We start from the raw sequence: 13,715 nt of genomic DNA on the forward strand, positions 1-13,715 counted from the left end.
TATTTTTAAATTTTTGAACTATTTTTTTCTCTGAGATATAGTTTCCTGTATTAGAAGAGAATTTTATGACTCTCCATTGTAGAGAATGGAAAAATTCGCATGTATTGTATACTACTTGACTTATTCTTACCTATTCTTCATTCTAGCTTTTGAAAAGAAGTGGAACTCCTTTAGAGAAGACTGTACATAAAAAAAAATGTGTAAAGAAAACTTACCACAGGTAGGTTACTGATACCACTTAAAAATAAAAGCAAAATGATATTTGAGAAGTATTTTGAAATAGCATGGACATATTAAATCACTTAATAATAGTTCATCCTTTGAAATACACTGCAAGATCATGTTTGTTATATATGTGATAATAAGAATTTTAGACATATTATTGTCCCAAATTAAGCTCTGTATACACTGAGTTAATATATTATGTGAACTGTATCTACATACATAGAACTCCTGTTTTGTTTCTTCATGTCAATATATTTGCAGTGTAATCTATTATAGACTTTTTATTCATGCATCTGGCCAATATCTATCAAGGAAGTTAGCAGTTCCACCTCTACCTCCTTGAAATATTAGGATGTATGGGACTAGGTTTGTGAGTTAGGAAATCATTTGAAATTTTGAAATTTGTCATTAAAAACACATTATTTGACTATGTATTAAATAATATTTTTGAACATACTTATTAAATGTCACCATACAAATATAATGATACAAATGAAAAACAGAATACTTAATAGTGTAATAATCATCAATTTATCTAACACCAAATATCATAATAATGTTTAAACTTAGTTCATTTTTACTTTATAAACTCTATCTATTTATGTGAATCTGTATCCCTATCTTTTTATTCCCTAGGTATCCATTTGTTAATTTTTCTCAACTTGCAATAAAGTTATTGACATAGATATTTCTTTGGGCTGGATATTGAATATAGCATATTGAGCAGCTTAAACAACCACTAACCATTAGAGGTCAGTAGCAGTTCATCACCCAGTTGGGACAATCAAAATATGCAGCAATTAAAAATGCTCATTTATGAGTAAATACATCCTACATGAGAACCACTGCTCCACCTCTGTGTCTATCTCTATCTATGTGTATTTATTTGTGTAAATATTGATTCATTTTCAACAATTCTAAATTAGAAAATTTGGATATATCTTATTTACACTAGATTTGCATAATTAGTCTTCATAGGATGATTGTTAAAACATGGTGACTTTCCTACTGTGTCTATCAAATGTAGGCTTTCTAACACACCTGGATGGAGAAACACAATCTCACAGTGGTGCACGAGTTCATTCTGAAGGGCATCACAGATCGCCCTGAGCTGCAGGCTCCACTGTTTGGGCTGTTCCTCGTCATCTATGTAATCTCGGTGCTGGGCAACTTGGGCATGATCATCCTCACCAAGGTGGACCACAGCCTACAAACACCCATGTACTTTTTTCTGAGACACCTGAGTATTACAGATCTTGGTTATTCTACAGTTGTAGGCCCCAAAATGATGGTAAGTTTTGTGGTGAATCGAAATGTAATCTCATATTATTTATGTGCTACACAACTAGCATTCTTCATTTTGTTCATTGGTAGTGAGCTTTTTATTCTGTCTGCAATGGCCTATGACCGCTATGTGGCCATCTACAACCCTCTCCTCTACACAGTCATTATGTCCCAGAGGGTATGTTATATACTGGTAGCATTCCCCTATCTCTACAGCACATTTGTGTCTCTTCTGGTCACCATAAAGATATTTACGTTATCATTCTGTGGATACAATGTCATCAGTCATTTCTACTGTGATGGTCTTCCTTTATTATCTTTGCTCTGCTCAAACACACATGAGATTGAAGTGATATTTATGATTTTAACATATAGTAATTCAATTTCCTCTCTTCTGGTCATTGTTGTGTCTTACATGCTCATCCTCCTAGCCATTCTCAGGATGAAGTCTGCTGAGGGCAGGCGCAAGGCTTTCTCCACCTGTGGATCCCACCTGACAGTGGTCATGGTGTTCTATGGGACTTTGATATTTATGTATGTCCAGCCCAATTCCAGGCACTCGTTCATCTCTGTTAAAATGGCTTCCATATTTTACACCCTAGTTATCCCCATGTTAAATCCCTTGATCTATAGCTTGAGGAATAAAGATGTGAAATGTGCTCTGCAACGAATATTGAAAAAGATATGTCACATTTAAAACTTTTTACATAAATGTTTCTTATTGAAATCTCAAGTATTATAGTGAACTTTCCAATGTCTATGGGTATGCTTGTATATTGTGTGTGTGTGTGTGTGTGAGTGTGTGTGTGTGTGTGTTTAAGCATAATCTTTCAATTTTAAACTTCATCCACTTCTGAGTGTTTTGTTGGGCTTCATTGTGATATTAGGAGGCTCACTGTAGCATGAGCTTTGAAGGAACACTGAGCCAAATGTGTCCAGAGGCCCTTATTCCACGTGGGAATCTTAGACTCCTTATTTTGTTTTCCCTCTCAGCCAGGCCCTCACTTCCATGTATGAGCTCCAAAGACTTTATTAAAAATTTTGGTCATTTAGTAATCCTTAGCTTCAATGCTACATCGAATTTTGTCTAATTCGGTACAGGTGTATGTATGAGTGAATATACCAATTAAAATGAATTTCCTATGTTCTTTCAAAGAAGTCTCTAGGTTTTTTCCCCCTCTTTTCTTCCTTACTAGAATGATCTTTATTCCTTACCATCTGTTTTTATTTAATGGATAACTATCTTATTATTCTTTCTTACCTCTCCAAACAAAAGTAATAGTACGTTTTCAAAAGTGAAAGTCTATTTATGATTCTATTCTTTCTTCTCTATATGAAGTGGGCTATGATTCTCTTTATTGGGGCCAACATTCTTCAGAGTAGGCAAGTGAGCATGCTGTCTTTTGGTTGGATGTGTTCTTTGACTTCATTGATTGTTTAACCCATCTTGGAGGAAGCAAATAGATATAACCCCACAGGGTGGGCTTTCCTATATCTCTGGTCTGAAGCAGAATATGGGTACTGAGTCCCACACTTTTCATGCTTTCTGCACATATTCATCCATGCCACCTCTACAGTCCTCCATGATTTTATCATTTTTATTGTTTAGCATTCATGACATTATTTACATGATGAAAGGGTTGGTTTTTTATTATAATCTCATGGAATAACATTATGTGTTTATATTTGATCATATATGAATAAAAATAATTGGTTGAATGATAAAAGCATGTATTAATTGTCCATGCATGGAAAATATTATTGTTTATTAATTGTGACTAAATTATATATAATTAATGGGTAGATGTTTACTTATGAACTTAAATTCATAAGTATTTACAAAGAGAGTATAATTTTCTAGAAAGGATTGTTGAACAGAAGTAAAGTGAAATGTTCTTATTGTTGGCAGAGGACAATAGAAACTTGTATATTAATCTATTTGTAAATTATTTCATATGGTTCACCAAACTAACATTAGAGAAACAGCACCACTTTTATAATAGAGAAAGATGTATATTTTTAAGTTCTAAATTTAAAATTATATGAATAGAGTAACTCAATATACCATTTCCAATATAAATTTTAGTGGGATATTTATACTCCTTCAAGTGATAAACAAAACACCACAAATAAATATGCTAATACTTAATATTTGTTAATGTATTTCATTATTTTAAAAGTTCTTTTTTTTCACTACCTTTTTAAACCATGGAATACAAAAAAAAAAAAACCTTTTAAACAGGTATCTGGAATATGATTTTATTATTTGCTAAAATATAGTCAATAACTTTCATGTTTTATATAATGGTCAGAAAGGTCAGCAAAATTTAGAATAAGAAAAACACAAGCATATTTAGGGACACTGAGAATATCTATAAAAATATCAACCTGTGTTTTAGGTGAATATCATAAAGAATGATGGATTGTAATTTTTCCTTACAAAGACATTAAGAGACACTAGAAAAAAAATTGTGATTAGTGAGTCTCAAATTCAAATTTGTAATAAAATTACCAGCTTACTCTTCCATTAAAATCTAGTCCTTGTGGCTTGATAGCCAAGTGTTCAGGGAAAACCAAGTAACAAATCTCTGGAAATATGAAGAGAAGGTGAGTTTTACAACCTCTTGTGGATCACTCCTCAGATATCAAAGGCAGTCAAAAACATCCCATATATAAAAATTCTAAACAGAATACTCGCTGGTGACTCCAGCACTATGTTCAAACAGCAATACACCCAGTTAGATTTAAGCAAGGAGTTTAATCTTTGTTTTAACATTCATTTTTTACTTTCCTGTGCCATATGAAGAAATTGAAAACAAAAAAGTTTTTAAAATGTTTAAGTTCCCATATGCATTGATAGGAATAATTATGACCACACTAACATTAAAATAAAAATTTCTTAGATTGAATGCGTCCTTTTCTTTATTTTCTCGATCATTCCTATGTATAATTTTTATTGTATTGCAGTAGTAATTTTATTCTTCCAGAGAAGAAATCATTCTTTAATTCCAAAAGAAAATTTCCCTGAGAACTCTGAATTCAATTGAAGGATGCATTTGTAAATTAAGGTTATTAAATGTAAATAGGACCTCAAAATTATTCATGTAGAGCAATTCTTCCCATTATGTATTCCTATGAGAATGTCTTGCTTTGTTTGTGTTTGTTTTTGAAGGCGCCCTTCACTACTATTCACAGTTTCTTCTTCACTTAAGTCATGGTCACATACACATTATCTATGCATTTACTAGACTCACAGATAAAAATTTCCCTTGTGTGTGTATGTGTTTTGTATTTTTGTGTCTATAGATGTATATGATTCTGCATGGAAAATACCATTAAACACTACTGAAAAATCACAAAGATTGATATGTGAAATTTTAAAGTTTGCACAAAGAAAATAATAGCAAGTATGATAATAGAAACAAGCAACCAATTAGAGAAACAAGATACATAGGTGGAATTAATATGAACTAAGCCAAAATCCATAGAAAATGAACTTAATGTACAATTAGAGAATATAAATTTTAATTTATTTAATATCATATGTATTAATAATGTGAAATATAAATAAAATCTGTATACAAACAACTTAGAAATTCATGAATTTGATAAAACTGCAGTGCTAAGTATTGGTGAGGGGTAAAGGAAACATTCTCATTCTACTATGGTAAGTATAAAATTTATAACACCTTTGAGAAACAATTTTCAAATTTCTTATATACCCTGCCTAATCAGGAAACATATTTTCTATAAATTAATTAGCATGAATAGGTCAAAAACCATATCATAATAAAAAAGTATATTTTTAGGATAAAACTTACAACAACTTCAATATTAATTCAAATGCTTGCACACAATATTAGAGATTGCGATGAGTGCATGAAGATATGTCACCAATGGCCACATCCAGATGAATGACAATTGTAAATAGGGCTTACCTCTAGTAAAATTGATAACTTGTTAGGATCAATGACAGGATTAAACAGAAGACAAAAGAGTACACAAAGTTTCTCTTTTATGAATTATACATTTTAATGATTGAAACAAGCCAGACACTTCCTGGTGTGAATATATAAAGTCAATGTTATCCCTGTGTCTCACAGAGAGGATCCATTTGCAGAACCTCAGTGAGACAGCTTCAGAGTTCCCCGAAAAGGATTCTTGTTTCCTTGAGAAGATTCTGGGCAAAGACATGAGACTTAGTGAAAGGATAAAAAAGTTTATTAGAAGGGATAGGAAAAGGGGACACTCTTAGGGAGACAGTGGGTCCTCTTTGAGAAGAAAAGGAACATGTCTCCTCCCCTCCAGTTTTGTTGAAGGCCTCAGGGATGGTTCCAGAAAGTCCCACCCAGGTCTATCTCTTGATGTTTGTCAAACATCAGGATGGCATTAGATTTTCAAGTCCCCACTGTGCATGGTAAGTATTCAAGGCCACCAAGTCACTTTGTCCCATTCTGACCATGGTTAGTTGGAACTTGCTCTTAGAAATTTTGTGGTAAGGGGAAATTATCCTTATCTCCCTGAGTTCTGGAACTTGGTCTGTATGAGGGTCTCAGAAGTCCCCTCTTCATGATACCTTGTATTCTTCTTAGCATCATTTTAGACCTGCATTTCTCCTTCAGATAAGTTTGTTTGCTGAGAAATGTAGCATGACCTATTGACTTAAACCAGGCAGGGTTGCAGTTAAATTGCTTTTTAGATGAAAGCTTGTGGAGATCAGCACACCAGAACAGTTTACTGATCAATCCCATTAACTTCATGTTCCCACTATTAACATGTTTGTTACCTGTCATTATATAATATTCATGAGATATTGGTAGAATTTAACATATATTGTTAATAATTTCCAGAGCATATAAGGTTAGTAGAATTCCCTTAGTTAATGAAAATACATTGTAAGAGTTCAGGATGTAGACAAAGATGACACACAAAGAAGTTCTCCCTCTGGGCACTCTGATTGTTCTCCCACAGTCAAACCATTGTGGCATATACTGAAGCATCAAATTATTTCACAAAGGCTAAGATGTCAAGGGAGAGACCATAGAACCTGGCTTTATTTAGTATAGTAAAAACAATGTTGAAGAAAGCAAGAAGGAAAAAGCAGCCTGCCTCAGCCTTCCCAAATATAACCAGTACCATGTAGATATTCATCCTTCTGGGGAGAGAAAGAGAAAATTGAACCAAGGGTATAGACTTGAAACCCAGCATAAAGTCAACCATGGTAAATCTGAGTGCTCACTAGAGCCCAACAACTATAGACCGGAAGCCAATATCTGAGACTGAGCCATTAGAATTGTACAATGCAGGCTGCCAAGAAACTGCTTCCACCACCCCGCCCCCCCACCAGCAGAGCAGGAAGCAGGTCTCTACACCCTGGGAAACAGGGTGTGAAAGACAGCACAGGAGTTGGTCTTAGAGCTCAGTGCTAGGAACACTGCAAAAATGAGAACCAATGTAAGTCTAAAACAAAAGACCCTAGAACCAGGACAGAGCCCACCAATGAATTCTCTAGGTCAGCCCCAAGATTAGGTGGATATCTACCTCCTCAAGTCTGGTCAGTCTCTAAAAGCCTAGAGTGGTTATTAAGAACATCCCCTTCCATGCAAGACTACCTGTGCTGGGAGAATCAGATGTGATTAAGCTTAGCGTCAGACATGGTGGGCAAGAAACCATCTCCACCACCTGTTCTCTAACCTTGGGCACCACTGCTAGACTAGTGTTCCATTCATAGATGGAGGTTTCAGACCTGCTCCAACACCCAGCAGTGACATGTTTCTCAGTTTCTCATGAGCTAGGACATGAGCCTTTGTGTACTCCCGAGACTGTGCAGGTCCTTGTGGCTGTGGGATTCAGGCAGGGACCTTCTTGAGATTAGCATCAGTGGAGTTGTTAAGTCTTTACAAATACTTTACGAATCTGTATGGACTTCACAAATATTATGCCAACATTGGACAGCATGTCATGGTGCAAGACTGGATTTGCTGTGGGTAGGTTGGGGTAGTCTATGGTGGGCTTTCCCTTGGAACTCTGAACTGGGCTCATGAAACCAAACACTGGACTGATGTTAACAGCCCACATCACTCTTACAGGAGATTTTTATGGCCTCAGCTCTTGTGCTCTTGCATGAGAAAATTTCAGGCAAGACATAAGACATTGTGAAAGTATAGCAAACATTAATAGAAGGGAAAAGAGAAGACTCTTGATGGAGAGAGTAGATTCTTTCTTTGAGGAATTGAGGAATCTTAGGGGAAGTTTTAAGGAGGTATTCCCAGATGCCATCTCTTAATTTCTGTCTGACAATAGGATTGTTTTAGGTTTTTAAGTCTTTATTTTAATTTGTTTCATGACCTTTGTTTTTAATTAGCCCATTTTCCTGAGTCCTATTAATCTTTGATCTATATAAAGGTCATAAAAGTCTTCAGAGTAACTTTTTTTTTCTTTTTATCAGCAGTGAGGCCCTGAAAATACCTCTGCAGATAACAGGTTTTTGGATGAGTAACGTAGCATATCCCAGTGAGTTAAGCCAGGGGAAGGGCAGTGTAGTCTGAGGTAAATTGCTTTCTTTGTGGGGAGACATCAAAATAAGGGGCTGCTTATCATCACAGTATCCACTTGCAGGTTCCTACCACTTATGCCTATTTGCTACTTTTCTCTCTCTGGCCATGTCTATCTGTGGATCCTCTGAAACATCCCTGCCAAGACCCAGAGCTCCAGATTATTGGACTCCTACTGTTACAGTTTAGATATTAGGTATCCCCTGAAAGCTCATGTATGAGACAATGCAAGAAGGTTTAGAGGTGGATGATTGGGTTATGAGTCTTAACAGAAGCAGTGTGTTAATCTCTGTGATAGAGTTAACTGAGTTGTGACTATAGAACAATAGAGGCTAGAAAAGGTGGGTTATTGGAGTTGGATCATTGGAGGTGTGCCTTTGGGGTATATATTTTGGGAACTTAGTTTAGACTCTCTGTTTGCGAGTGTCATGTTCTCAGCTGCCTTCTCAGCTGCCACACCCTCTGCCATGATGTCTGCCTCACCTCTACCTCCAAGGAATGAAGTTGGCTCTCTATGGATTGAGACCTCTGAAACTATAGCCCCCATGTAAACTTTTCCTCCTAAATATATCTTGTCAGGTTTTTTGTCATGGCAGCAAAAAAAGCTAACTAAAATATCTACTCAGACTGAAATCACCTGTGACTAGTTCAATTGATCTTAGGAAAGATAAACACCTTCAGCAACAAATACCCCACAGCAGTGTAGGATTAGATCTTCACAAAATGATGCTGGTGGTCTTTGGGTTAAGCACGTGACAAAGCTTCATTTTAAAGGTGGGCGCAGGCATAGCAGAAGAGCCTTCTGCCTGTCCTTCAATGGAGATTTGACTCACACAAAGGAAGAACCCTGCAATTCCTGACAATAGGGTACTTACTCATATATATGGTTTGGGCCTATCCCAACCATAGGGAGAAGTTTTTCTGTTTGTACTACCCTTTATTGGTATACCCCAGGTTTAAGTTGAAAAACAACCTAAATGTAGAATTAGAAAATACCTAGGCTGGAGCCACCTTCTAGTGCTGAAACAATGACAAGATTCCAAAAGCTGACTTTAGGAAATTGACTGAGATTTCCATCTACTGTTAAGGCTTTAGAAGTAACAGTGAACTCTGAAAATAAGCAGACTATTTGGAATTTCTGGAAAGACAAGCACAAATGAATCTAAATTTCAAAGACTAGAATAAGTACTTAGTATTTACAAAAATAACAAGACATGCCAACACACATCAGGACATTTGATGGACTCACTAAATGGTCAAAATAATGTGTGAGAACCTGACATGATGGTTATCAATAAAAGAGAATTTTCATGTGGATATGTTAAAACAGCTTTTCAAGTTAACTTAATAAGAAAAAAAAAAGAAAGAAAGAATTAAATATTCTAACAAGGAAATTACAGCAGAATGAAAGTAGTTTAAAAAATTCTAGCAGAAATTCTTAATCTGAGAAATACTAAGCAAAACCTCAAATGTGCTTGAAGATATAAAAGACAGGTACATCATATGGAACCCTAAACTTAGGAGCTTGAAGAAAAATACTTGAGAATATACAGTTCAAGGAGGAAAAGGAATGAAGAGGTATAAAAAGACATGCAGAAAATTTGGGATACCATTAAGAGAGAAAATAGGCTATCAGTGTTTATACTGAACTTGAGAAGGGTTAGAGTACATATTCAAAGTTATCATACAACAAAATCCCCCAAACCTAGAGAAAGAAAGAAATATCGATGTAAGTAATAAATTGAAGATGATCAAAGTTTACAAGTCAGTGTAAATAGGTAAAAGTCAGTGAAGTCTCAACTAAAAATATAATCCAGCTCTCCAAGTTGAAAGATAATGAAATGATTCTCAATGCAGTATGAAAAAAAAAAGAAAGAAAAACTAAGTAACACATACAGATGCCTCACTTTACCTAGTAGATGGCATTAGCTGAAAACTTTACAGTCCATGAGTGTGTTATGAGAGATTCACTGTAAGGAAAGAAAACAAACAAATCGATGATAATGACAACAACAAAACTGCCAACCAGGGATGTTGTACCTGGTGCCTGGATCAAGAGATCCCAGATGGACAAAATTTGGGAAATATATTTCTGCCATTGTTTTTCACTGGGTGAGGGAAGGGTAGAATAGAAACTGGGATAAGTTGTATATATTCATCCTGTTTGATCTGACCCTCACCCATTCATCATTTTAGCCCTGACATGGAGGTGAAGTCCTTGTGCACAAATATATAGATATATATATTTACACAGACACACACACACATATGTGTATATATATATATATATATATATATATATATATATATTATTTTCTGAAACAATAAATATTATTAGGTGCTCATAAATATTTATATGATAGATAAAGGTACAATAATTATTCATTTATATAACACCCAATATTCTTACAATTTTAAAACTTTTATCATTTTTGCTGTATGTAACATTATACTTATATCTGTAAAATTATATGCATGTTTAATAGGTTATTATTATCAGGGTTTGTTTACCAAATATAAAACAGTTATTGATATGCTTATTATTTGGCACTAAATATTAGGTATAGGAGTATGTTTGCTGTTTAATTGACCTCTAACCATCAGATACCCATGGTAGTTCACCTCCCAATAGTTACATGACAATGTCTATATATTTTCAAAAATATTCTCTTCATTCATATATATATACATATATATGAATATGTACACATATATATGTATATATATATTTGTAAAATTGTGTTTATTTTTAAAATTTATAAATTTTGAAAATATCTTCTTTACACTGGGTTGACATAATTAACCTCCATGTGGCATTTTTTTGAAATATACCAATTTTACTATGGTGTCTATCAAGTAGAGGTTTTCCAATCAAACTGGTAAAGAGCAGACCATAAATATATGAAACTGAGAATAACACAAATGCAAATGATCAATAAAATGAAGATCTGTTTCTTCAAAAATATCAGAAAAAATGACCCACATATAGAATAAAACAAGGGAGAACAGACTAGATTCAATTAATAAAATGGATGAACATGGAGTGGGGATATAGCTCAGTGATTAAACATTAGCCTAACATGCACAAAGCCCTAGGTTCAGACCCTAGCACCGAAGAATAAATTTTCTTAAAATGCCCATATTTTCCCAAATGATCCACACAATTAAGGACATCCCTATGAAAATACCAAAAAGCTAATACACAGAACTAGAGAAAAATTCTCTAAAATCTATATGGAAACACACACACACACACACACACACACACAACCCAAGTGGCAAAGGCATCTTGACCAATAAGAACACAGTGGGAGTCAGTACACTGCCATATTGCAAAATTTCCTACAAAGCTACAGTAATCCGATGGACTGTATTTGGCCTAAAAACAGACCCTTAGATCAACGAGACAGGATAGATAGACTAGAAATGAGCCTAAAGACAGCTGAGGTTCAAGAGAATTGCTAAGAGCACACATCAGGGGAAAAGACAGTATTTTAAAAAATAGTGCTTAGAGAATTGGATATCTGTGTTCAGAAGAGCAACACTAGACCCCTATCTCTGACTAGTTACTAAAATCAACTGGAAATGAATTAAAGACATAAATGAAAGATCTGAAAACTGGAAACTACCCGAAGATTATGTAGGGGAAATACTTCAGAACATTGAAATGGAAAGGATTTCATAGGGATACCTCAAAAGCACAAAAGAAATTTATAAACAGTAAAATAGAATTACATCAAATTATAAAACTTTTAAGCCGTAAAAGAAACACTCACCAGAGTGAAGAGGCAACCTACAGAATGGCAGAATATATGTGAGATCTTTGTATCTGACAAAGAGCCAATGTTCAGACTATCTGAACTATATAAAAACTCATTAGCTAATTAATCAAATAACCCAAATTAGAAATGCACAAACATCTAAATAGATATTTGTGGAAAGATGACATATAAATATAGAACAGAATAACAACAAGAACAAAAATGTTCAGCATCACCAATCACCTGGGAGATTCGAATCAAAAACATAATGAAATGTCATCTCAAAAGAGTAAAAATGACTATTACTCAAAACAACACAACAATTAAAATAATAATAAAAAAACAGAATTTTAACAAATTTGGGTAAAGATATAAATGAAAGATATGAATAAAAGGGAAGACTTGTACACTGTTGGTGGGAATATAAGTCAGAATATGCAGAATGCTAACTATATGGAGGATCGCAGAAAATGAAAAATATTCCTGCAATGTTATTTAGTCATCCCCTGCTGAACACAAATGCAAAGGATTGGAATCAGCATGTTGAAGAGATGTCTACACTCCAATGTTCTTTGCACCACTCTTCACAATAGCCACAAGCTAGAAGCACCCCAAGTGCTCACCAACTGATACAGGTGTACAGAAACCTCAAGCACATGGACAATGGAATATTATCTTACCCCAGAAAGGAAGGGAAACCTGCTATTTGGAACTACATGGATGGAACAGGAGATCATTATATTATTGAAAATAAACAAATAAAAAATGTCAAGTACCTCTTTTTCTCACTTAAATGTGGCAAATAAACTAGTTAATCTCAAGAAGATGAAAGGAGAATATTGTTTACTAGGGGGCAGGGTAGTAGGATGAGGCGGGGTGAGGACATATTGCTCAATGTGTCATTATAGAAAGACAAAAAAATAGTAGATTCTGCAGTGCTATTGCATAGTGGGGGTGATAGTCAATAACAAAGACAGACAAAAACTATAAGTATTTTGTATGTTTCACTTTAAAGAAATGATAAATGAGGAGATCAATATTTTACATGATACAAGCATTATATTAGGACTCATAAAACATTAAATGGTACCCCATTAATATGTATAATTTTGTTTTATGTTTTAAGAATTTACTAACCCAACCGAAAGAAATTTTTAAAATAAGATACTACCATGAAAAATAAATTTTGAGCAAGGAACACAATTGGCTACTAGAAACAAAACCACACTTGTTATTTCCACTGATGCTCAACAATGGTGTGAAATCTACAGATGAGAAAGAACAGTATGACTAGCAAAAGGTTTGAGTAATACTAAATAGGCACATGCTAAAGAATGCAGTCAGATCTTCCAACTACATTGTGTAGTTGTATCAATTTAATCTGGATTGAAGGTTAAACATAAGTCCTAAAAGAAAAATGCATAAGATAAAAGTTTCAGGATCATGGAGCTGACCATAATTTTGGGAGAACCACACCAAACCCAAGTATCAAAATCAAAATTAGGCATGCAAGCCTACACCCAACTAAAAAGCTTCAGCAAAGCAAAGAAGCAATCAGCAGAAAAAAAGACAAGTGACAAAAAGGGATGAAATATTTGCAAATCATAATCTGATACAAAATGAGTATGAAAAAACACAAGGATTTTCTAAAACACAATAACAAACATATTTTATTTCTAAATAATCACAGGTATTGAGTGTACTTTATGCAAAGAAGAAAATGGTTAAAGGTTGTGTGAAAAAGATGTTCAACATCACTAATTATGGAAATACAAATCTGAAACAATCAAATCACAGGACAGAGAACACTATTCACACAATAAACAGCATAAGGTTGGTCCTTAGCCAGAATGATTTACTTTTTTTTGTTATGAAACAAATAAATTCCTCT

At 34.3% G+C, this 13,715-nt stretch overlaps 1 protein-coding gene across 1 annotated transcript; it reads left to right on the plus strand.

The window, feature by feature from the left end:
• The first annotated feature begins 1,270 nt into the window (after positions 1-1,270).
• On the plus strand, positions 1,271-2,206 carry LOC143391766 (olfactory receptor 8K3-like). The gene has a single exon (XM_076844518.2). The coding sequence runs from the start codon at positions 1,271-1,273 to the stop codon at positions 2,204-2,206; it is 936 nt and encodes a 311-aa protein (XP_076700633.2).
• The last annotated feature ends 11,509 nt before the right edge of the window (positions 2,207-13,715 follow it).

This window comes from Callospermophilus lateralis, chromosome 2 (assembly GCF_048772815.1).
Source record: "Callospermophilus lateralis isolate mCalLat2 chromosome 2, mCalLat2.hap1, whole genome shotgun sequence".
Lineage (NCBI taxonomy): Eukaryota > Metazoa > Chordata > Mammalia > Rodentia > Sciuridae > Callospermophilus > Callospermophilus lateralis.